Below are 26,895 nucleotides of genomic sequence, written 5' to 3'. Positions count from 1 at the left end.
GGCGCCAGTTTCATCCAAATTATAAATGTCTCAATATCAAACACACGCTCAGCTTTGTCAGGCGGTGCATGAGTAGAACGGCGGGTTCAAAGAGAATCTGTGGATCGGCCAAATCTGATATCGTATTTAATCTCACGGTGGAGTCTGTGTTTAGTGGAGCTTTGTGTCATTTTGAAAACTAATTAGACATAATGGTTTGGATGGTGGATTTGACAAGTTGAAGCATCATAGCGTTGCTCTAGCACAAGACATTACTGCACTTTAACCTTTTTGTCCCAAAAGAAAATGACACCTGAAACGTGTGAGCAGACACACACCTGCAGCTGTGGATAGCTGCAAAAAGAACATAAAATGCTCTCCAAAGATTTCATGAGTGTTTTTGTGACCAATTTTGTCATGTTTCACATAATGACTAAACTGAAGAGCAGGATATTACTTTTCTACCAGGGAAGTCATGACTCCAGGTGGACATCATTAAAGCCTCTGAGCATTACAGACTAATTACAGGATTTATCAGTAGGCTACTTTATCACACTCGAAAATCAAGTTGATTGATGTTTTTGAGACATTTTTGAGTAGAGCACACTTAATCTTGTCACTCTTCTATTGTGCATGCAGCACGTGCCCAAGATCTGCTTAGAATTAGTTTGTAGCGTGCAGCTGAAACACAGCTAGAGACAAAGTGTTAGACATAGAGTCAAGACACAGTGAAAGACAATGAGTCTAACAGAAGTTGCATTTTTTTGTTGTTGTTGTTTCTACCTTTGTTTCGATCACTTTTATTTCTGTGTCAGACACTGGAGCCAGTGAGGTCTCATGTGACAGCAGGGGGAGAGCAAGAGCCAAACCACACCCAGCAGTAGGTGGATCGTAGTTTGGAGGAGGAGCAGTCATATCAGCAAAGCACAGTCAGTAGCTTTTTGTAGAGTACCACATTCACACAAGGAGAGGGGAAGGAAACATCAGTGCAGACAAAAGAGAGCTGGAGGTGTTTACCTCCTCCTGTGCAGTGGGTTCCACACGGATTATTCAGCCATTCTTCCCTCAGCAAACTTCAGCAAAAGCTCTGGGATTTATGTCACTTTCGACTTTTATTTTTTTGTTTTACTCTTGGAAGTTCATGTTTTGCTCACTTTGGACCAGTGGATCCTATTTGGACTCGCATTGAAATTATTTTAGCCATTTATTTTACAGCCAGCTTTACATCGTGGTGTTCTCGGGGGCCAGTGGTTATGTCCCGCAACTGACATGCAACCTCCGTCCAGGTGAGTTTTGTTTGTTTGTTTTTTGTGTTTTGTTTTTTGCTTTTACAAGAGCTTACCGGCATGTCAGCTGTCACACTGCAAGCAGCCGGACTCATTCTTCCTTCATGTTTAATTGCTTGTTGTTTTTAAAATACAAGAAATTAGTAATGAATTTGCTCTTGCACTGTAATGCTTTTTCTTACCGTGAAATGTCACTGTGCTCTTACTGAAGGATGTCTGTCATGCGTAAAAGGTGGCTCAAACTGAATTTAATTGACTGTACGGCGTTTTCCTTTTCTCCCACACACCTCTAATACTCGAGTCAGAGTTTAATGCAACCGTTTCCTACTGTGTGCAGCTTTCTTCTATTATATCAGGAGAGATTTTGGCGCATGTTAGAGCGTTTTTACAGTGTTCCTCTGACTGTGCCGGTATGTTTGGCAGTGCATGGCCCCAGCTTCAGTTCCTTTTATGAACCCCATAACCCATTAGTCGAGCGTATTTTACCCGGGATAAAAGCTGCGTTGGGTCTAGATGACACATGCCGGTGTAGGTCGCTTTGTCACCAGGGGTGCAGAGAATAAATTGCATTTTATTTGCTTTATTTGCATAGTGTGCAGGGTTGGTTTTTTTTTTATCAGGCATTATGCGTCATACATCTTTCTCAGCAACGGCATGACTTACACGATGATGTGATGTTTTCCTTCTCAGCAGTTCAGCCGATTTCTCTCCCTATATCAGAAAGTGTTTGCCTTGTTATGATAGAGTTCACTGAGTTCAGCCGCCCCATGAGTAACCTCTACATCTCAGGATACGGGTTAGATTTTTCAGTCCCATTCAGGCAAGTACACAGGTCGCTTTCCTGGTTTTAACACTTGTGTTGACGGGCAATTACCGGAATGTAATGTATAGCCCAAATTCGGCACTTCTCTGTGACGAGTTGAGTGTGCGCTCCGTCCTGCTGGAGGCGCACATGCACCGCTGGGCTTCTGAAGATGAACGATACAAATGTAGGGAGCATCATGCTGTAGGCACCACATCCACGTGACAGCGGCAGAATTATTTTAATATCTTTGTCTGAATAGTAACGTGAAACCTTATCGTTTGATCTGAAATGCCAAAATGTCAGTCTGGTTTTTTTTTTTTTTTTATTATTCTGGTGAGACTTGACTTTTCTGTCATCGCCCACGGAGACAGAAACTACAACCTACCTCTCAATCTTTATACAGTGACTGTGCAGACGTGCTGCTGGACGAATCTCGTTAAACGTTTAGCGCCGTGACACCTGACCGAATGCTTTGTTTGGTATTTTTTGGCGGATTTCCTTTCCTCCATCTGCTTTTCCCTCTCTCTCTGCGAGGCGGCAGCCGGCACGTTTTGGTGCCATTTCTCTCCGTGCCGCCTGAGACGCTCAATATCGCTCCTCTCAGCGCTCGGATCTGCACCGAAACACACAGGGAAAGTTTACATTTTCGTAAGGCTGGAGGACAGTCTTCAGGTCCATTTAAAGCGCGGCTGTTGACGCAGTCTCTGTGCGTAAAAATGCGTAAAAAGCAAAAGGATTACCAGTTACATCAAAGGTGCGTAAAAGTGTTTGTCGGTACATTGAGACTTGGTGCTTGAAACTAGTTGGTTATAATTTTCGGTCACTTTGGCATAGAAGTAGGTCACTGCCGCTGGGAATCCGTGCGCTGAGGAAGCTTTAGTCTGGACAAACAGGAAGCGCAGTAATAAGCATCATTTTTATAGTCCCATTATTTGATTGTCACGTTGAGTTTCAGACTCATACTTTAAATGACATTAGTGTAAGATTTTTTATTCCCATTGCAAATTGGTGTTTTTAAATAAACTTTCTTACAAAAGAAATATCTGCAAAATCTTTACCTCGATTCAATAAATTGAAATGAAAGATTGCTTCAGCTGATTTAGTTGAAAATGAAATTGCCAGACTGACTGGTCTGTATACGCGGATTTCTTTCATGCTCTTAGTATGTGACGCAGTTGAAGTTACTCCGGCCGCTTCCTTCATGCCTGATTATTTTTTTTTCTCACAAGTCAAACAAAGATCTGCTGCAATCAGCAACTTATGCCAAACAATGGAGACGCACTGGGAGGCTAGTTTGGACAGGAAGCCTGGGATACCGCCAGAGCAGGAACACATTCACTGCACACAAACTAGTCAAACGGTCACTACACAACTCCGAGCGCCTCTATGGGTGTCACCTGTATTGGGAAGTGAGCTAGAATATGGCCAAGTGTCTTAAAAGACAAACCTATCGGTCAGTTTGTTGGCAAGTCCGCTTTTATTTTACAAAAAAGTCAGTGCGCTGGTCATCGCGATTTCCCTGTGAAATTAATCAGATTGAAGTGACAGAAATCCCGCAGTTCTAGAGGACAAACAAGAATCTACGAGGTCCAGTCCTGAAGCAGCACTGTGCTGTCACATAGCCAGCTGCAGCTCCCGATGCAGCAGAGACGTGAGGCTGTAGGCTGTTTGGGCAGAGTGATGAAAGCCCAGGCTGACGGTGCCGCTCTATTCATCCAACAGACCACAAAACCGGTCCGATGGCTCGACCGCAGTAACGGCAAGAGGGGAGAGCGAAGGGGATCCACCACTCGTCGGTGCCGCTGGAGCCCCAGCGCAAAACCCCAGTTCGAAAGACAGCGGCGAGCGGAGCCTTGGCCACCTCGGCTCCACCGGAGAAGGAGAGCCAGACTCGCCGCCCCGGTGCAGAACCATAGCCACCTCTCCTGTCAACAGCCTAGACGTGTTTCAAAAGAGGTCTATATTCAGCTTCTCTCGTCGCTCGTCCAGTGGATATTTCTCCTTCGACAGCGACTCGCTACCGAGCTCCCCGCTCTCCCCGAGGCCAGCCACGGTTGAACGAACCACGCAGACCCCGAGCCCCACCAGCCAGGTGATGAAACACGCCTTGCAGCGCATGGCGGAGGCGCACGGCGGAGGAGCGAGGATGCAGCAGCAGCACGGTGAGCACAGGCACTTTGCATGTGTAAGCGATGACTAACAGCCAATGCTCTAAATACACGCAGGTAGAAGAGGTTGAAATTTGCCATCACAAATTCCTCTGACAAGTTTTGAATTATAAATAAAGCTTCAATTGTACTAAAACATTATACTTATTTCCGTCATTGCAGTGTCCACATTTTTTTCTTGTGTTCAAAAAACAATTATGCCTAAAAAAAAAAAAACAACAACAACAACAACTCAGTAACAATGCTTTTAATCATGTCTGAAATCATTTTCCCTTTTAATATTTTTTATCAGCCAGAGTCAGTTTTAAGAGGGTGGTAACCTGCAGTTTGAAGTGTAAGTGTCAAAATGCATGAATGCTCTTCCTCATACTACATTAAAAAACACCTGCTGTGTGTGAAAGTGACTGGCCTGAAGCAGCCAGCACAAGCTGCTCTGACTGTTTCCACTATGAAATTTAGCTGCTGTTGCTGCTGCTGTGTGGGTGTGCAGCAAAATATGAAACCAGATAGGAGCCTAACACAAGCTCCCTGAAGCTTCCTCTATCAAAGATTTGGGGGTTTGGGCGGGTGGTGGTGGTGAATGTTAACAATGATTCAAAAGACGAACAAAAACATCCTGAGTATGTTTTCGTTCTCCCAGTAGATCTTACTCATGATGGAAGACTTTTTTCCACGACTCTTAATATTTTGCTACTCTCTCAGATGAGTTAGTCACGCTCATGTTTGTTCTCACAGTCTGATTTATTGACAACACCCAGCACACCTCACTTCCTTGGCTCTCAGAGGGAAATCTGACAATTTCAGGCTAAAACCTGCGCTTCTAAAACACACTAAGATGACTTCTCAGTGCTGCCAAACCCATTTCTGCTGATCCCCATGTTTTCATTCCATTGTAGTATTACTCTATTTCCTGTTGAGTAATGTCTACTGCCTTTTGAGTGTGTAAAAACCTCCCAATGGGAGGATCCCACAGGATACATTTTAAGTCCAAACATACAAGCCTACTCTCAGAAGAGATTCATAAACTATTTATTCAAAGAGTGACGTCCAACACATATTGGATAAAAATTGTGGACAGTGTGGATTCCACTTGGCAAGTGAAATCTTGACCAAAAACCATATCTTAACCTGAAATAAACCTGGAACCTTATCAGCACAGAGAGCAGTAGTTTGCGTTAGCACTACGTGTTAGTGGTTGTGCTAATGCAAACTGTGTCAGCCACTTCCAGTAACAAGCTAACAACTAACAAATAAAGATACTAACTCGTAACCGCTCTGATATGTCTGCTAGCCGGTGATTTTGATCTGAGTGAGTCTCTCGGATGTTTTCTCTAACTCTAACTTCACCTGTCAACCTCGCGCAAGCAGGCGGTTAAAGAAATTATTATCTTCACTCTTTTGTGTGCACACCTTTGGTCTTTTGGAGAGAAATAACACAACATCACACTTTATGATGTGACTTTATGAAGTATCTCAGCAGGAGCAGGCTTTGTTAGACCTGCTGATGCTGGATTCACGGTTTTCATGGAATCCTGCTGAGTCAGATTCACAGGAAGGAAGCAGGGACTCGACTTTAAATCAAATTAAAGGGGCCACGCCCAAGGGTTTAGTGTATGTGTGTTTGCGTTTTCATAATGGTTGTCACACATATCCTGTTGTGAATGTTATGATCAGCTGATTTAAAATGCTATATGAGTCACCAGTCAATCGATAATTCAATATCAGCCTGTCCTCATAAACTATGTAATATTAAGTGAAATGTTTTATGAAACTAAATTAGAAAACGAGATGAAGAGTGGGCTGCAGATGTCTGGTAACATCACGTCCTTCTTACTCCTCACCCTCAGATTTTATTCACTTTCAAACTTCTAGTCTTCCGCCTGAACTGTATAGTGACTAATTTGAAGCACTTTATCAGATTTGGTGCCACAAAACGCTTTTTACAACTGTTTTCAACATATGCTGTAGTGGCATACTCTCCGAGATCTGATGTATGAAATCAGTGCGCTTCCATTGTTTTATGACTACATCATAATCTTTGAATGTGACAGATCCATTCCCCGTAATACAGCTGTACACATGCAGTTTATTTGTTAAATTTGATGTCTAGAATAAAATATAAAATCATGTTTTGAGCTTATACTGATGAAGCCACCAAAGTGTTTGTTAGACATTCATAATTTCTCACAGTCTTCATCCTGTTTTATCTCTGCTGTTTATTTAGAATCATAAATAGAAAGAAGAGACACGCAAGTCTGTCACCTCCAGCAACAGCGATTTAAAATAGTGCTCCAAAAACAAAACAAAAAGCCTCCTGCTTTTAGCTATGACGCTGTCGGCTAAAGTTGCCTCTCGTGTTGCTTGGTAACAAACAAAACTGCGCTGTGAGGCTGAGATTTGACAAAAAAAAACAAAGCAACTAACAGAGTGAATCCCCTCATAGTGTTGGCGCGATGGAAGACAAATAAATCCACTATGTAATAACTTTGTTCTCTCATCCTTTTCCTCAGATTCTCCATTATTATTTTCAGATATTTTCAGAAACCCACAATACAGCATCAAGCTCAGCGTTAACCTCTTTCATATGTAGGTGCATTTGTATTTTTATTTGTTTTAATATTTTTATTTACAAGGGTAGTGACTGTTTGTGAGTAAAAACAGTATCTGGGGCTGAGCGAAAACGTCCGAAAGCCTCAGTGTGCCGTAACCTCTGCGTCTATGACTTTATAATAGCAGTGATTAGCTGCACTGATTGCCTTGTGTCTGTTTTATTCTTTCTCAATGCAGCCAGACAAGACGGCGGTCAAAACAGACCAGCATGCGTGTGTGTACGTGTCATTCATTAAGTGCACCAATCAAATTAAGCCTCTCTCTGTGTGTGCGTGTGTGCGTGTGTGTGTGTGTGTGTGTGTGTGTTTGTGTATGTGTGTGTGTGTGTGTGTGTGTGTGTGTAGCAGTCAAAATAGGCCTGCAGGTCTTTTGTAAGATGCAGACAGAAACCCTTCGCCTCTGATTCAATCCGCTACGTCTATCAGATATGACGGATAGGAGATAAACACGCACACACACACACACACACACACACTTCCAAAATACCTTACAATGTCTTCAACACAAAAGTCTCAGTTATCAAGAATGCCGGTCCGTCTGTGTGTTAGATAGAGCACCAGAGCTCCTGGAGCATCAGTGTATTTATCATAGCGTGATTATCACAACACTTCCTCATCCTGCAGCAGGAAGATCACACCTACAGTACAGTCAGGTTTCTTCAGTTTCAGCCAGAGTAAAACAGTTGACTGATGCATTTTTGTCTTTAGTGGATTTATATTCAGACGGTTTAATAAAACACAACCTTGGGGGCAGGTTGCACAGAGCCAGATTTTGCCTGAGGCTTTGATCTTACAAATAAACTTTAGACAGAGATCTAAGATAGGCTGCACAAAGCTGACTAATTATTGACTCTCTTAAGGAAGTCTAAGTCATTATCTATTCTGGGTAAATCAAGACTCTTTTCATATTAAGATTTGTGTCTTTTGGAACAAGTTACAAAGAAAAAAATTCTTTGCCTTTCAGCTGCCTGACCTTCAGTATAAGCAATCCACAACTTGTGAGCCTTGTCATTTGGCAGCAGGATATGGTTCATGGTAGGGAATATGGAAGTCTATAGAACTTCTTAAAAAACTGCTAGAAGAATAAAAACTGCATGAATATGAACATGTGAGATATGTATAGTTAAATTAGGCTCTCGTCTTTTCCGTTGCTGTGGTCATTTTCCAAAGAAACGAGAAAGACTCCATGTGCAATACACAGTGTACAACTTAAATGTCTATCCTGTCTCTTCAAAGCAGCCTGGCTGTCCAACAATGCATCAAGTCAGTACAAAGGTCCAATGATCAAAAACAGTCAGTTTGTTTTAATTCAGCAGACAATTTCCATTTGCATTGAACTATTCTGAGAGAGTGGCGGTGTAGCGAATGGATACAACCAACTATCAAGTCACTGCTAATGCGAGCTCTTCTTTTGTGTTCATACCAGTAATAACTGAATATGAGCATAAGTTTGGACCTTAATTTCAACTGCATCCTTGCTCTTCTATCTGTAAACATTTGCGTCTTGCAGTAAGTGGGATCGCATTCGCACAGGAGACATTTTCAGTCATTTAGCTCCATAGCTCTGTGTCTCCAGTCTTGATGGATTAGCACGATGGATTAGTTGGAACGCAACCTCTTTGCTGTATCAGCATCTTCAATATTGGAGGATGTGAGAAATATTAAGTCTGGGTTTCATAACAGCGTGCATGAGTCATAAGCGGAGATCAGTAAGAGGTCAGAGCCTTTCATAGTCATAATGTAGTTCAGACTGAAAATATAAGAGATTAACCACGAAAATACACAACCGTGCGCACAATCGCTCAGCTGGTCAGCCGATGGAGTGGTATTTCTCTACGTCTTTATGATGATGCCAGGGAGACATGCACATTAAATATTGTGGCTCTTTTCCTTTCTTTTTTTTTTTTTTTTTTTCTTTTTTTTTTTTTTATGTGCTGCTCCCTGTCTAAACTATAAATTGACAACAATACTAGAGGATGTTTGTCACTGTAAACATAAGGGCTTTGTGTCTGTTTTGTTGTTTTTTTTTGATCTCACTACATGAGTAAGTACTCTGTACACCTCTCCTCTGTGGTTTTTATCATATCATATTGTGACTGCATCTTTTATAACATCAAATAAACTCAACTGGGCTGAAACTAAAAAGAAAGTCTTTACTCTGATGCCGTGAACCACCTACTTTCTGAATCTCACTCTGCTTGTCTTGTTGTTGTTTTTTCTTTTTGCCTGTGAAAATGAATCATGAATCATTTAATGTTACCAGTCATATTACAGATGTCTTGGAGCTGCAGTTTTGCAGTAGTTTCTTGCCTAAACCTCCAACCACACATAAAACTGTGGCTATTTGATTACATTTTGTTATGCTTCACATAAATGATCAAAATGCAGTTATTGCGGAAGTGTACTGAAAGAATAACCAAACTAAAGTTAAAGCACACTAAGTTAAAAGTTTGTAACATATAAGTTCTTGTGTCATATTCGCAACAACTCCATGTTTTTTCTTCTTTGTTTCAGAAAGCTCTCCCAGCCCCTCTAGCACACTAAACGCAGCAGGGGACATGCAGGCGGAGGCAGTCGGACAAGAGCTCCGACGCATCGGAGACGACTTTAATAGACTTCTCCTGTTAAGGGTCAGTCATCACAGATGGTGTGTGTGTGTGTGTGTGTGTGTGTGTGTGTGTCGGTGGGTGGGTGGGTGGGTGTGTGGTGCTGGTGCTGGTGCTGGTGGTGGAGGGAGGGTAGAGTAGAGAGAAACCACCCGCAACCACAACTGTGGAGCTCTTGAGCAAAATGCTGACAGCTGATTGGCTGACAGGAGTCTGTGGTTTGCTAACATGTAAATGACTTTTATCAAATCCAACTTCATTTTGTTATTATTGGGATAAGGTTTTATATATTTTTTAAAAATTGATTAGTCAGTGTTTATCAAACCGCTGCAGTACAGAAATCCAAACAAAGCCCAAATCAAGTCAAGGCAACAGCTGTTTAACTGTGTGGATGCAAAGCAAGATGTTGCTAAAATGAGCAATGTGCTCAGCAGGACATGAGATAAAAGAGAGGGCGCCAGAACTAAAATGTCCCTTAAATCTCGCCGTGGGTGATCTGAGGGAGCCTGTGACCAGCTGGTTATTTCCACTACGCTCGGGGTGAGAAAAACGAAATGACTTTTGATCAGAAAATAACTAAGAAGACGGCCTGAAGCTGCTGAAAATGAAGATGCCACAGCAACCACTGCAGTTAAAAAACCTCAAAACAAAAAACAAGAAAACAGCCATATGATACAAAAATGAAAAAAAAAAAAAAAAAAACAGACAGTGGAGGAGCAGAGGATGGATCTGTTGAACACAGAGGGGGAAAAAAGCGGATCCATTCTCCTCAACAAAAGCCCTCAGCCAGTTTCCAGCAGTGGGATAGAAACAAAAACAAAACTTAGTGGTACAAATTGAGTGTTTTAAATGTGGTGAGGCCCAGAGAAGCTCAGAGACTGCTCACATTATAAAAGTGGAGCTTATTTGCTCAGCTTCAGTAGCAGCAGTGTCACTGATTACTTCCTGGTTCCTGATGTAAATCCGTGGAGGTGTTTGTGAATGCTGGCTCTTTATTGCTAGATGAGAGTTATTTGCTTTTATTGTGTTGAATTAATTAGACAGGAAATGCAAATCAATTCCACTTTCACTACTTGTAGCGATGAAAAGATGGAGACACAGTAAAGACAGTTTTTTTACTTTAAGGTGGAGTAGAGAGGTTTGTCCACTAGTAGTGCTGTGGAGCAGTGTTTTTACAACCAGGTCCTCCCTGTTTCTGTATGTAATATGATACACGTTCCTGCTGCTGGTTTCACTTTGGTCCGCTTACTGTTGGTGAAGAAGCGAGGTCATGTGCAAGAAGCTACCAGAAAGATGACTTAAAGCGAGCAAATTAGGTTTGCATTTGTTAGATATCAAAGCTACACGCCACAGCATTGAAACAGTGGTTTGAATATTCTTCAGCTTGTGTGCGCTTAAAAAAAAAAATCAAATTTAAGAGAGTACGTGAATTGAGTGTTTTGAGTTATTCAGCTGTGATTATGACATGAAATGACAGTTACAGTAGTCTGACTGCAGCGTTACTGAGGAGATAATCCCATTATCCCAGGGAATAAAAATCCTCTGAATGCTGCAGTTTACGCATCAGTCAGTCAGTCTTGGTGTGTTGTAAAGTTGTGTAGCTGCAATAAGATTTCATTTCCTCTTGGCTTCTGTTTCCTTGGCAACATTTCTGCATGTTGCATCATCACAGTTTTATTTACTCCTCTATCAAAGAGCTGACGGGAGCTTTGGGAAGCCAGAGGGGAAGAGCAACACAAAAAAAAATCAGTGCTGGAGTGAGTTCACTTAAATCTCATCAGAGAAATGGATTAATAAATAAAAGTCAAGAAAAGGCATGACAAGACTGCTGTATCCCAGTGAAGGGCTTAAAAAGCTCCCTCAGTGTCAAAGCTTAATAGCTATAGAGCTACAACTCTCCAACGAAGTCTGAAATGTGCTTCTGTGATTGTGTTGAACCTTCTAGCTGCTAATGAGCATGAAACAAGAAGACAGTTAACCCTTTCTGCCCTCTTTGCATCTGCACTGATCAGTCACTGCATTTATCTGCCTTCTGCATGATCAAATATACTGTCAACACCCTCCTTGAACATTTCACCAACTTAGGCACAGACAGTGGTTTAGTGAAGCCTGGTGAAGTGGGTATACTCTTAATTTATTACCCTTTTTCTTTTAAAGCAACCCATCCAGCAATAGATAAATGCCCTGTTTTATAAACAACGACATTTAAGACTGAGCAAAAATGGGCCAGTAGCCGAGTATTTTCACATTGTCACTTGACTTCTGCTGCTTCGACTTCAGGGAAAAGACTCATGAAATTAACATTTGCCACAGAAGAGAAGCTGATCAATACTTGCCCAAAGTATTTGGTGAGACAGCTGCACAATTATGCATTTTGAATGAACTGTTCCTTAATCCATCCACACATGAACACTGGAAGCAACGATTGCCCTGGTAACAGATGACTGAGTGTAGCCTACTTTTAAGCCCAGTGTATTTCAGGAAATGGCTCTCCCCAACTCAGTCATAATCTGTTAAACTAATTATTACCTCAAAGTCGATTTAACCTCGTACTATCTGCAGTGAGTTATAAACCAATTTTTTTTTTTTTTTCCCAGGATGACAAAACGAAGGCATAACCTCCCTACTCTGCCACTGATTGGCTTCCCCTGATATTTCTACCGTAACCAATCATCACTGTTCATGCCCAAACCTAACCGAGGCACCTAACGAAGGCAACAAGTACTAGCCAATCAGAGGCAGAGTAGGGCAGGTCATACTGAACAGAATGATTCATTACTGAATGATGCACACCAGGGGGGATTTAGAAGTGGGTATACACAATGTTGTATACACCGTACACCTGCGTATACCCTGCGCTACACCACTTGGCTGACAGCAGTATCACTCAGCCCACATGAGGAAGAATAGAATTCATTCCTTGTATATGGAAAATCCCACGCGCTGGGTTACAAAACCCGCCAAGAGTCATGCAAGGCAAAGCTGGTCTGGCCCCTGAGCTGCAGAGGAGAGCAGAGGGAGGCTGTAGAAATATGTGAGATCGTGATGAGTCGAGTCTGTGACTCAACGCCTTGTCACACTGACTGAAGACAGAAAGAGAAAGAGAAGTGTGTGTGTGTGTGTGTGTGTGTGTGTGTATGTTTGTGTGTGTCTTAACCTGGGTTAACCTGGGTACAGAACAATCCAGAAAGCCTGTGCACGTGTGCCTGTTCATGCTGCAGAACAATGAAGAGGCAGAGAAAAGAGGAACAGCAAGGCTTGTTCCCTGTTCTCTAGCCAGGTGTTGGTGTTGCTGAGGACAAGTGCTCATGCATGGTCACATATGATTTCATAACTGCAGTAACATGAGATGTTTTTCAGGTTTTTCAGATTTTAATCACACACTTAGTCATTAGTATAAGACGATAGAAGATTGTTTGTCAGTGAGACAAAGCAAGAACATTCAGTTCAGTTTTTTGTGCTAAGATTGAACAATCATCATTAATCCCCTTCTAACCGTGACTGCACAAAATAAACACATGGCTATAGAAAATGGGGGCAAAAGGCTTGGACACCACCTCAGAGGTCTGTGTTCATTTCCCAGCAGTGGTTGAACACAGCTGTGTTAACTGGTGGGAAGCCAGTGAGGGATTATGTCCTGGGAGGATAGCGTAAATCTCCACACAGTTCACTCCGTTGCTATCAAGTAAAAAGAAACATCTAGCGCACAGGGGTTGACGTGATCATGTCCCCTGCTTGGCAAGCATCGAGCCGACTCCCTGCCCTTCACCATGCAAGGGGGAGCGTGTCTACAGCCCTACGTTCCCACAGCCCTATATTCCCCTTTTATACCCTTTCAGAACGCTTTGCATCCACGTTCCACGGCGTCTTCACATTTATCCACCTCAGCGATCGTTTTTGTAAAGCATCGTTTTCAGTTTCGGAATTCACCATTGTAATGTGAACGGAAGGGATAACAGGATAAATATTACCTGGGTTAGGGTGGGCATGGGCTTATGGGAACATATAAGACTGTGGGAAAATAGGGCCTAATTTTCAAAACATTCTTAGAAATCTGGGAACATAGGGCTGACCCCATGCAAGGTCCCCTTCCCAGGTCACCTAAGGCTCAGTTTGCTTTGCGTGATCCCTATCAGAATCCTGGATCAAACCCAGACACACTGGAGGAATTATACAGTATCTCCCAAATTGAATCTGAGTGTTGAAAGACCGGAGAGGAACTTAAGAGCAAAAGGAAATTTTAAGAAGTTCTCAACAATGTCATGAACAACGCACTGTCGTCAAACAGGCTCGGCAGGGTAGGTTAATCATCATGAATCATATCTGGCCCTGAGGTGAATTTGGGGTGACTCAGGCAACTAGTGTGGTTGCCCCCGAACACCTCCGTCTGGACCCTAGAGCAGTGATTCCCACACTTTCTAACCTCAAAATGGAAGAAATATCTGCGTGCAGCGACTTTCACAGCTCGCATGTGTCATACCAGATGTGAGCAGTTTAAGTAAGGAGTTATTTATCGTTCTGCACTTTATTTTAAACACATTTAGAGGTAATTCACAGGAAAAAAAATGGCAATTTTTTTTTTTTTTTTACATGCATTGCCTTGAAATTTTGTGCAGACATTTGTGGTCCACAGAGGATGAATCCTACAGATTTTGGTGATCCCTTGAGTGTGAAGGTTGACATTTTTGCTTTTTGCTGAAATGTCTTGACAACTATTGGAAGGATTGCCATGAAATTACGTCAACACATTCATGGCGAATTTATCATCAGGCGTATGTAGATACGGTTTGCCGCTGTTTGTTGACAAAAGACAAAAGAAGCTTTATTCAGTGTCACTGTCTGAAGGCGTCAGCCAAGAGGCAGAGCCGTATCACTCCAGGCTGTAAAATGACTCACATCATCTCAGATACATTCACGCACAAACACACAGGTGTTTCCTCTCGGTTCAGCTCATTCACTGCCTGAGAAATTAGCAAAGCGCTTTCTAAAAATACTTTTACATAGAAACGCCATTGAAGTGAGCAATTGTCAGGAATATATGTACAGAGGTGTGTAATCACCTGTATAATGATGACTTATTATTTGTGTTTCAGTCTCTCTCTACCTTTGTCCTCATTTAATCTAACCTCTCTCTCCTGCTCTGTCTCAGTTAAACATTTACACAATATGTGCGTGATTATGTGTGCATGTTTGTTTTCAAACATCTGTACCGTGTGTGTGTATCTGTCTGTGTGTGTGTGTGTGTGTGTGTCTGTGGTGTAACAGTCTAGTGTCCGTGACAGTGTAGATTCATTATGGCTCAGCCCTGTGGTTAAAGAACTCTCAGAGAGCAAAGCACAAGGTCTAATTATCCTGCCAAAACACACACAGGCACACATACAAACACACGCATACACACACACTTCAACACACTCAAACAAACTCCAACACACACTCTGTCATCTTTCAGTAGGAGGTAAAACCCTTTGTCCTGAAGACAGAAATAAACCCTGAGGAACATTGTGGACCAGTCGGGTGTCACTGGCTTGTGCTGCTTGTGCGTCATAGACAAAGAGCTAGAGAAAGACGGTCCTTCACTTTCCATGCAAAAAGCACCTTGTTTTGCATTTTAAATGACGCTGGGCTTGTTGTTTTGCAGTCACAAATCTTGCCTCAAACGTTTGAGGAGAAGGATAGAAACGATATATAACAAAAGAAGCTGTGACGTGATGGAGGTCATCAGTCAGATTGAAAACCACAACATCATTAATGCAACTTCTGTGTGTGGGTTTGCATATAAACAGTAATGTGCAGACAGATGTTTACTGTTTGGGGAGGTTTCCATAGTGGCACTAAGAAGCAGAGAACTGGTAAGAGTGAGAAGGATAGAAAGATAATCAGTTTCCAGTGTGTGTGTGTGTGTGTGTCTGTGTGTCTGTGTGTTTGGTGCTTGGTGCTTGTAAGTGTAGCCTTGTTTAGAGAGCTATTTTTGAGAGGCAGCATAGTAAGTTGTGGTGACCAAACAAAATCACATGAGCTTTTTGGAACGGGCTGACTCAATGTTTCCACTGTGAAAAGAAAGAGACAAGAAGAAGAGCAAGAAACCGAGATGAGAAATTTGAGACCTCTGCATCAGAGATGTGTCTTTGGGCAGAATCAGTAGCAGTTTTCAAACCCAGATAGAAAAAATATGGCAAATTCTGGCGATGGAAGAAAAGTGAACATCACATTACAACATGATTTACAGCTGCAGTGCATGACTCATCACATGCGAAGACTTATACATTTAAACTTTCAATTGCATTAAAGTAATATCACTGATGTAAAATAAATGCAACATGGTTTTCATTAGGATGGATTCATACACCTGCCGTATGTCAAGTTTCATCTCAAATGAATGGAAACCAACTGGTGCCTGAAGTGCAGGAAAAAGGAAATGTGGTTTTTTTTTTGTTTTTTTACAAAACTCAATCTGTAGTCATTTGGATAAAATGTGCAATCAGCATTATCCTTTAAAATAGATCTGCAGATGTTGTGCATGAATTGTTTCATCTTGTTTGACTGGTTGATGGAATGACTGTGTGGTTGCATCACTGGTGCACTGACTTACTGTCTGACTTGATTGCATTATCTAAGTTTACTTGGCTGACAGCCCGCTCGGTTTTTCATTTGTGTTGTAGATGTTTCTTTTCTTTTCTGCATGTCTATCACTCTCTTCTCCCTCTGCAACACACTAACATTATTGTTTGTATGTGTGTGCATGCACTGTACATGTTGGTGCCTGCATTTGTGTGTGTGTGTGTGTGTGTGCGCGCGAGCGAGATGAACTCCTTGTTAGAAGCCTGCAGAGTTGCAGTGACAGTAGGAAAATGATTTGTGGCAGCAGGTTTTCTATTCTCAAATGATGGAAGAGGTTATTTGAGGTAAGAGTTCAAATGAGGAAACTATTAGAGGATCCACCAGTGTGAGTCTGTGTGCATGTGTGTGTATTTCCTTTTCTGTAATCCTTAGGTTTAAGGTTGAAAATCAAGAGTGTTTGGTGAAACTGGTTTTGGCTTCACGTCAGACTCTCAGCCTGCAGTTTGTCAGCTGAGGAGTACATCTGCTTCTGATTGCAGTGGAAATCATACCTCTCAGCCTGACTGTGAAATACGACCAATCACCCAAATAACAGAGCAGCCCTATTGTCTGCATGGTGTTTTTGAACATAGGCAGTTATTTGTCTTCCCAGAACACTTGACTTATGGTAACACTTTTGACATTTCTGTTTGTGTTTGAATTAAACAAACAAGATACAACATGTTAATGCTGGTGCTGATTTTTACCTTTGGGCAGAGCGAGGCTAGTTGTTTTCCCTCTGCATCCAGTATTTATCTTAAGCTAAGCTAATAGCCTTCAGGATCAAGCATCATACTTAAAGCGTAGATGATAGGGATATCAATCCTCTCATCTAACACTATTAAGGCGGAAATGTAGGACAATAATCTGATCACTCACCATCTGATCCAGAGCTGCTTTGATACACTACACACAGACGCTGGTCAGAAGTAAACGCCTCAGTTGTGTTAAACCACATAGAAGAGTCTCAGCTCCTCCCAGGTACACCACATCCTCCTGTTATGCTGTCATTGACAATTTCTCCTTTCATTAGCGGTAGATGTGAAATATAGCAAGCGGCAACCACGACTATGGAGCAAAATATAATATGGCAGGACATGAAGAAGTGGCATTGTGCATTTTGGTTTAATCAGAAACGCATGAGTTTAAAATTCACACTTTTTGCACCTGAAAACAATTGTTTAAAAGAAATAACTATCCCCTTTACTATTTACATGGTCAGATACCTGACCATGTAAATAGGCCTGACCATGTATCAATAGATCAACAAATCCAACCTGCGGTAGTGAAACAAGCTTTCAGTAAGTTTGCTTTGTATCTTGAGACTCATAAATTTGCCTGCACGGTCTCTTCCCTCACTCCTCAAGCTTCAGACCATCTTGACAGTCGGATCATTACAGCGGTTCATGAGGTGAGGAAAGAGCACAGGAACTGTGCCAACTCAAAAACCACAAACCTTGTGTGTCTGTCTTCCAAAGCTGCTTTGAGGAGAGACAAGTCTCTAATGTGCAAAAATGATAAACACTGCTGTAAGCAAATGAACATTAATAACAATAATGTCAATGTTTCCACAACAAGAAAGTATAATTACATATCTAAAGGCCAGAAATGGTGTAACCTGAGAAAATAAATCACTGAAATTGTAACCCCTTACTTCTTATACTGCTTTTTTGTCTGTTGAAAATCCACTGCAACTTTCTACTCAAAACAAAGGTGAGGCTTTCAATTTAATGGGTGTTCACCTCTTCTACACCCACATGAAGCTTGATTTATGATAATGGCAGAAGTTTAAGTTGTGGAGATGAAATCAATGTTTGGAGAGTTTGCTCTTTACTTCACTGCCAAACACAACAATCCCGTCATGACACTCAGGGAAATCAAGGCTTGGTTTTAGCTCGGTGCTTCCTTTACTGGTGTCTCTTCAAATGTTGGTTCATAGTTAGAAAGTTCATAACACGATGAAAAATCTCATAAAAGAAGAAAAAAAAGTGTCACATCTTGTCAGATTGAAATGATTTTTCCACCAAGAGCAGCCATGCTAGCAGCTCTGTGAGAATGCTAACATTGCAATGCTAAGCAACGTTATCTGGAGGTTCCATTCACAATGAATGGCATCGTGCGTGCCTCCAGTGTTTGAGTCTATATGTGTGAATGGGAGAGTCAAGATGTCTTCCAGGTTCATTGTATCACTACTGTGGATGTGAGTCTTTCTGACTCTTCCATAGTGGATTTCTTTCTCCACGAGTCCATGAATCTATCAGACTTGTCAAAATGGTTCTGAGAAGGAAATCAGAGTCTTGTTCGAATCAATATTCTGGCGGTTCCTTGGTCATTTCTAACCTGTTCGTTTGATTTGGTGATAATCAAAAGCAGAATTGGAAACAGATCGTGATTCATCACATAGTTAACGAGTCTTCCCCTCACCTGTTTCCTCCTCTGGCATTAGAGGTTTCTGTGGCTTTTGGCTCGCTTTTTGAATCTAACCACACAGCTTTGATATTCCTTTCTCTCTCTCGTCCGCAAAGATCCTGTTTTTCAGAGTACAGTCTCGCCCTGGGGCAGAAAGGCTTATTCTATGCCAGTTGATGTCTGGATGGTATTGTACAGTCCATCCGGTTGGGCTGTATTTGAAGGGCTCCGTGCCAAAACAGGACATCCATCTTCCAGCGGAAAAACTGATTCTTACGCTAGTAAATGTCTTAGTTATTCTTGTAAATTCTTCAGTCAGAGCGTTAGGTTTCCTTTTTAAAGTTTTATTTATTAGAGCAAACAGCAGCTGAGGATGGACTCTTTTTTAAACATTGAAACAGCTCCAAGATTTCTCAGCTGAGAGCTACACAGTTCAGCCACAGCCTTCTGCTCTCGGCCAGTTGGAGCTATTTTTGTTCTTTTACTACAAGTTCATTAATTTAATGAGAAGAGTTCTCAGTGAAACCCATGTTTTGTTCCTAACATGGGTTTGAAATGGAGCTAATAGGGAAATATGGTAAGTAACTTGGCCTCAAAATAACAGCAAAATCTCTCGTTTGAGTTGAAGTTTCCCCTGCTATTATTAGAGGTGTTACTTAGTGTAAGTGGAGTTACCAGATACTTTTTTTTTTCATTCACTGTGGAGATCTCCACCCACCTTCCCACTTTTCCTCAGCAACAGGAACCTTGTTGTGTTTTTTCGGGGCTGGGCTTCCCGGTGTGTGTCCACCCAGGGGAAATGTCCTTTCTCTTCTGTCAATGGGGCAGAAGCTGCTGGTGCCGCAGTGATGGACCGAGGCCAAGGCACAGGGCTGCCGACTGCAGGGATTGAGAAGAGAAAAGAAAAGCAAACACCTGTTTCAGTCAACGGCGTGCCAAATGTGTTGGAATGACTGTGGAACGGTGTTGTTAATGGCAAGAGACAGGAAAGCCAGCTGGGCCACACAATGTCAATGAACTATTAGAGTCCGAACCAGAACTACAGCAGGTGATTTCATTTACTAGTCCAATTCTCTACTTGAAGACGATGAAATGTTTTATGGAAGAAGTGCGCCAGGACTGGACCTGCACGGGTTAGCCAGGATTTGATTACTTTGATAGATGATTCTAACGAGACTCAGCTTGACCTGCTTCAGCTTTCTGTAAACTCAGCTCTCATTGGCCCATTGGTCTTGAACGAGCCTCCAATCAGAGTTTGAAGAAGAAATCTGGAGAAAGTCAGCTGGACTCGGTGTCATTCCTCCGTCTGTAATCTGACAACATTAAGAGTTGAGTAGTTCATGAGGTAGTTAGCTGATTCTTAAAGAGGCGCGTCGCCAATTTTACACATAAATGTGAGTTTAATCGTGTTTGGGGTTACTGCTGCCAAAGGAGGTTCGATCAGTTATTAAATCCAACAGTAATGTTTAATGGTTGCGTTCGATTAAGAACATCACGCACACACACACACAAACACAAACACACACACCACGTTGCGCATATGCATTCGTACACACACTGACTTAAAGAAATCACACTGTACTTACCTGCTTCCTGTGGATGTAAACATACAGCATGTCCTTGTGTCCCTTTGATTTTAAATCATCACAGGATCCAGAAGATTTGACGTATATCACAACACGCTCAGAATGTTTTGTGAAATGAAAACGCACTACGCAAAAGCTAATGAAAATGATTAATTTGGACAACTTCCTGAACTGAACCAGATGTGCTGTTCAATATGTTAAATCTGCAGTTGTTGTCAATGTAAATTGCATAGATCATCATAGTTGAACATTAATGTCTGTATACATCGACTTCCCTGAACATCAGCATCCTTACTGCTGGACTCTTACTGTGTTCAAACTACTTCCTGTTTCATTTGGTCACTGGATGCTGGATATGTCTCTCATTACTACTGTAACACCCTTTCTTCTTCTTCTTCTCTCTCTCTCCTTTTTGTTGCAGGGGGTGGCAGGTGGACATAGACATGTTGTGATCCATCCGAACCAGTTGCCACAAATCCACCAGGAGCCTGCCGTGCTGTTGTGCATGGGCCTCCTGCTCCTCGTGATCGGTCGAATAATCTACTACCACGGCAGTACGAACAGCCCGGACCACTCTCAGGTTTAGTCTTTGGAAAACCCAGCAGACGTAGCATTTTTTTCTTAAATAATGTATCTGTGTTGTCGGATCCATCACATCTTGAATCTTCATTTTGTTTTGGGGGACCTAATTTTTATTCTCCATCTTTCTCTTTTGCAAATGAGGAAGGAGACGTTGGACTCATGTCTCATGACTCAATTTGATGGAGATTATTTGTTAACACATTCAAGGAACTCTAAAACGCCTGTATTTTTGTTTTTGCACCTGTATTTTTGCTTCACGGTCTCTATACCTTTGCAATGCTACCAAAGAGCCAGGATTTTGCACTCCTTTCCAGTGCAGAGGCAGTCATGTCACCTAAACATGCCTCTCTGCAAAATGACACCTTTGGAAATTCAATTGTGCCTTGTACAGTTTCCTTTTTTTTTTTAGCTTCTTTTAAGGTGTTTTATTTTATTTTTTTTGTACAGAGCTTATGAGTTCCCTGGGTGATCAACTCTGAAGACCCAGGGTTGTTAAAGTACCTAGGTCTGGTTAACAAAATTTTCCCCAAACTTTTCCCTCTGAAGATCTCAGTCCAGGAAAAATGATCTTGCACTCCTGTCACGCGAGGATCCAGCATGCCACAGACTCATGACCTGTGTGGGACACAACTGGGCCAAATTTTTGGCACACAATGTTCAGAATCTACTGTTTTATCCAACTTTCTGTTACCATGAAATACACGTCTTCTTAGAGTCAACTGTACATCAGCATTTTCAGCCACATAAATGTATTATGTCTAAATTTTGTACTAAATCACACAGATACAGAGTTTTACAAGTAAAGCCCGATTCAGACTAGATTAAGATTCCAGGGAGAGGTGAGGTGGGTAATGAAATATTTGCTGTGGTCCTCAGCTACTAACCTGCTTGTCCAGGATAATATTCATGCTGTTGACAAATTCCAGTATTTGGTTTGTAGAAGACAGAAATAATCTGAGGGACAATCATTATCACCAGAAAAGTAGATCTCTGCTTGCAAAAACAAATAATTGGGACTGTATATAATTCCTGTGGCAGGGGAAGAATAAAGCGCTCTGGACTGATCAGCAGGTAAAATATTAAAACTACCCAACTTGCCCTGAAAATGAATTAAGTTTGAATGTAGCTTAATATTGTATTTGTCTGCATTAATCATAAAGTGTCAATTTTGTTTTGTGTCATATTCTAATACCCTGCATCAAGTTTTATCTACAGCAGCTCCTGCTTCATCAAATATGTAATCAGGTATCAGTAATCCAGATTTTTATTCCTTCAAAGGTACGTTAAGTAGATGCACAAAGATTGCTGAAGTTTTTTGAACAAACATGCATATTATAGAAATTTCTAGTCTTGGAAAATTGCAAAATTAATGTTTTATCCATGGATTTCAAGAGTACTTTACAACTTATTAAACAGCAATTGGTACACAATAGACAGTATAACTTGTTCATGTGTAAAGTGAACCTGCCCAGATAGATGTTTATAAAATTTTTTTAAAACTGAACCACTGATATTAGTGTATTGATACTGTGCCAACCTCTGAGTGACTGATACTCTAGCTTTCCTTTATACAGGAAAGCCTGTGTGTTTCTGTAACCACTACAGCCACTAGGCACATGGTCCTCCACACACATACACACACTAAAGTGTTTCATGAAATATATCCAAGAATTATCCAAATACTATCTGTGTACATGGATTCCTAGAGAAAAAAAAAAAAAAAGACAGTAAAAAGCATTAAGAGGCTTCATTTTCCTCTTTGCTCCGGTTGTATTCAGCATTAAAAACCAAAGATTTTGCACGTTAATGTTCAGAAGCAGGAGCAGATTATTTCACTTGTTAATGCAACGATGAGATTTTAATACTTGTTACTGAGCTGCCCAATTAGTGAAACTCAAAAGAACAACACGATGAACAAAATGAACAATCAAATTATGTCAATCATTTAAACATTTTCTCACATTCTGCCTTTTGCATTTACAAGCCTTAGTTCGACGACGTTTCAATATTCAAAGCAGCTTTTTCTGTAGTGAGTGATCAAACAGTACCGTCTTCCACCGTTCTCCGTCTCAGCCTCTGGATTTACCATTAGCAGCCGGACTGATGTAGCTGACATGTGTTGGTTTGTTGACAAGGTCATGGTATCCGTTTATTAGTGCAGTGATTCAGACCCAGCCAAGTCTCCTCACGCCTGCCAGGTCATTAAACACTCTGAGAGAGAGAGAGAGAGAGAGAGAGAGAGAGAGAGAGAGAGAGATTTCTGGACAGAAACCAAACACTGAATAACACAGAGTCAAAGAGGGGTTTTTGTTACTGACTGGTTACAGCAAACAGTGGTGATACGGGCTTCAGATTACGTACATTTATTCTTATCTTTGTGCTCATTAAAACATATCAGTTCTGGTCACTGTAATTTTTTATTTATTAGGTCTTGGCTTGTGATTACTAAAATGCATGATAGCAGTTACAGCTGATTTAACTGAAGCAGAGCGACGATACCCAGCTTGTGAAAACCTTATATGCAAAAAATATGAAATACCTGGAGGATGCTGTTTGAAATACGTCAGTTTCTTTAGTTAGCTGTTCAGTTTTAGGTGTTCAAAGATACAGTGTTGAACAAGAATTATGCAAGGAAAAAAAAAATGACCCAAGCACCTTAAATGGCTAAGAGTATATGCATGTTCAGCATGAGGGATGCGCTGTGCTGCTCTTTATCTTAGGTGGGGGAACTTGACCAGATGTGCAATTGCCAAACCAACCAGTGACTCCTCAACAGTGAAGCCTTCTGTCTTGTAAAACCGAAAACACTTCAGATAAAGCATTAATCTCCCAAACAGGACTATTTATAACCCAGACTGGGTGTGGGTTCGCCATTTTCTGCCCATTGAGCTACGCAGTAGTAAACATCAAACACTGTATTTTAATGTTGACCAAAGAGATTTGCGCCATCCTGTATGTTGTTTTGATCGGTACCAATCAATCAGAAAGTCAGAATATGTTCATTCAGGAATCGCATTTAAAACTTTGCTCTTTATTGGAAGTTCATCTGTTTCACATTGCGGATACTGTTTTGTTATTTGTGTCACATGTGCTGGATTTAATCGTCTAAAACAAATTAGTTCCGCTCCGTGTGAGGCTACCCACACAGGAACAGCAAATCAGAACAGCAACAGAAGTTTTGTTGTAACACAATCAATAACTAAATTCATCTGAGTATGTTTGAGTCACTCCTGGGTGTTTCCGTTGTCCTGTCAACAGCCATTCATCACAGATTAAGTGTGATCCTGGCTTTCATCATTCCCAAAATCTCATTCCAGCAACTCTGTAACCTGTGAAATCACATTTTTTTTTTTTAATGGTTAAATCAGCTGTTCAGCCTCAAGAGTTTCATTCTCTAACATCCTACTCTGAGACGATGGATTAGTGTCAGGTTGTCAGCTCAGTAACTGAAGCTTGTTGACACATGTTTTTGCACGCATAAAGTACATGGTGGAGACTTGGATGATTTATTTCTGTGGATAAAATCGACAGAAGAACCTGCTTTTGTACAGATGTCGAAACTTCACGAGCTGATCCACCTCTCACGTGAAAACAGTCTCACAAAAATAATGTGTGAAAGACAGAATCAGTCAGAAAACAGTTGTAAACGATGGATTAAACTCAGAGGCGGGGCCACAATCTGATTGGCAACCCAACATTACTTGTTGGAAAGTCAGTCAAACAACCACAAAGGGATACAGGACAACCACAAAGACACACAAACTACCACTGCACCACATTCAAAGGGTTTTTTAAAACCCTTTAAACCTGCCCCTGGGTAAACCTACTTTTGCCCAATTTTAATTCATCAGTCACTAAAGTTTAAAACTTCATTACGTCCACATTTTCTTTTCACCACGCTGTATCACACTACTTTCTGTTTCTAGTCGTGTTTCCTCCTTGTCATTCGTTTCCTGGTAGAGATTCATGTAAAAGAAGATGAAACATTTCAGATTAGTGACACACAATATTCTTTTGGAGATGCAAACGTTTCACGCTCGTCTTCCTGTGTACCAAATTTACTCGCTTTGCTTTTCCGCCGCTGTGACACTGAGAGCGCTGTGACTGCATGTTGATTTGTGATATTGTGCCATGTGAAACCTTAGACCTCATTTTGAAGTACTGTATTAGAGCTGGAGTGTGAGAGGAGAGCATGGCAGGGAGGAAACCGAAAGATGAATTACCGTCTTCTGAAACTGATATGGAAACCTGGTTATGTGTTGATTCATCACCTAACTTTAGTAGGTGTTGCAGCACAGAAACAGTTGTGTGACATTTTACTTTTACTGGCTGGCGAATTGTATTTGTTTGAGCTTCGAGGATTAATGGAACAGGAGAATCATTCAAAGTCAATGATCTGTCCACAGGAAAAGCAACATTTATACTTCTTACTGTTTTTTTCATTGGATCTGTTAAAAAGTTAAAACACATGAAGTATAGGGGGCCCAGAGAGACTGTGGTGTGTTGTGCTTTGCTGCAAATGCTGTACAGAAATGCAACTATTGGAGCCTGTTTGTGCAGAAATAGAAACAAACTAATATGAACGACTCCAAACGACCCAGTTCAAATGTAGCAATGATTTTTTTTTTTTGTTTATACTGTTTATACCATTTGCAATATTGTAATTATGCTGTTTTAATTGCTGTAAATAAAGCATTTTCATCTTTTTACATTTAACTGCATGAGGGATTTATTGTATATTGTACTTGTTTGTCAACAGAAATATTGCGTTATTGTACTAAGTTATTACATTTACCTGACAAACTAACTGTTACTTCTTAGTTTGCAGATTAAGATGATCAATTTTATAACATATAATGATTTGTTTTAAATTAAACTATCCCCTAACAGTAGAGAAAACACACAAGATTAGTTATAATAATTATTCATTTTAACATTAATTATTAATTTACAGATAAACTTTTGAATAAACAGTATTTTTGGCTGGACCGGTCTAGCGCGACATCCCTAAATGTATGTGAGTGAGTGACACCATTGGTCTGTCAAGTGTTGGACTTTTCCCATTGGCACTTTCGCTTTCAAAATGGTTTGACGTGAACAGCGGATCCACGCTTAAAAAAAAAAAAAAAAAAAAAGCACCTAATGGCAAATCTTGCGACCTAGCTACTTTCCGCAGAACAGTCCCCAGAACTGCCCTGCCAGTGAGAGGCGAGAGCCACTCGGATGAGAACATCTTTACTGAGAATTGCCTGTATTAAAATACAGTATATGTGAGCACAGAGAGTAGGAGAGAAGCAAACGGATAAAAGACTGAAGCCGTCTGACACAAGGCAGAATGCAAATATCACACAAAGATGTCATGAATATGCAAATTTGCATTTTACATTCATATGGAAAACTTGACACCATGCTTTAAATGCACAGTCTTAATACTCCTACCCTTAGACATAGACCCAGTTTACATAAATACCATAATACCGTAAACTAAATGTCCTCCATTCTCCTTTTAAGTACTCTTAACAAGAATTAGTGAGATATGTTTATAAACTATAGACTAATAATCATTTTTTGTAAAATCCATATATGGTCCATCAGCAGCCTCTTAGCTCGTTTCAGGTCATCGCACTTTGCCGGGATAAAAGTTAATTGAGGTGAAATGAGAACAGATTTTTTTTTTTTTTAGGGTAACTGTCTGAGGCAAACTCTCGCTTGTTATTTTCTTCCTCCCATTATCGTGTGTGTGTGTGTGTGCGCGCTTGTGTGTGTGTGTGTGTGTGTGTGTGTGTGTGTTCGCTCATCTGCAGGACACGGAAAGTACGGTGCCTTCCACAGCTTGGCACAAACACATGCTCAGATAATTATATGTCTTCCACACACAGTCACTCATACACACAGCTCATTAACACACACACACACACACACACACACACACACTTGGTCATGCGCACAAATGGCTCCCGTGTGCACACACACACACACATTCACACACGTAAATGAGTCAGAGCAGCAGTCCGGCAGGGTGGATTCCTTCATCTGCAGAAAGAGAGAAGTAAGTGTTTTAACCCTTTGTGGTTTCAAGGTGAGAAGACAACAAGACTCAGATTCTACTTTCATACAGCAGATTTGCTTTTGTTAAAGTCAAATTGAAATTAAATTTCATCATGATGTGATGCGACAGCATACAGATCAGCTTTGTAAAGGTCATGTGCTGTGCATTATTTAGAGACTCTCCGGGTTTTTGGAGAAACGCCCCGTCTGTACGTATAGT

The 26,895-nt window shown here is 41.1% G+C and overlaps 1 protein-coding gene across 2 annotated transcripts; it reads left to right on the top strand.

The window, feature by feature from the left end:
* Positions 1-962: 962 nt before the first annotated feature.
* On the top strand, positions 963-25,343 carry bcl2l11 (BCL2 like 11). Of its 2 annotated transcripts, none has more exons than XM_022752950.1 (5): positions 963-1,265; positions 3,793-4,232; positions 9,362-9,477; positions 20,467-20,625; positions 21,174-25,343. In XM_022752950.1, the coding sequence occupies exons 1-5, from the start codon at positions 1,249-1,251 to the stop codon at positions 21,192-21,194; spliced, it is 753 nt and encodes a 250-aa protein (XP_022608671.1). In that variant the 5' UTR covers positions 963-1,248; the 3' UTR covers positions 21,195-25,343. The 2 variants fall into 2 exon arrangements, with proteins under 2 accessions (XP_022608671.1, XP_022608670.1); XM_022752949.1 differs by lacking the exon at positions 963-1,265 and adding an exon at positions 2,720-2,824.
* The last annotated feature ends 1,552 nt before the right edge of the window (positions 25,344-26,895 follow it).

Source organism: Seriola dumerili, unplaced genomic scaffold (assembly GCF_002260705.1).
Source record: "Seriola dumerili isolate Sdu_G_001 unplaced genomic scaffold, Sdu_1.0 BDQW01000187.1, whole genome shotgun sequence".
Taxonomy (NCBI): domain Eukaryota; kingdom Metazoa; phylum Chordata; class Actinopteri; order Carangiformes; family Carangidae; genus Seriola; species Seriola dumerili.
Note: the sequence above shows the minus strand (reverse complement) of the source record. Positions and strands in the feature narration are given on the sequence as shown.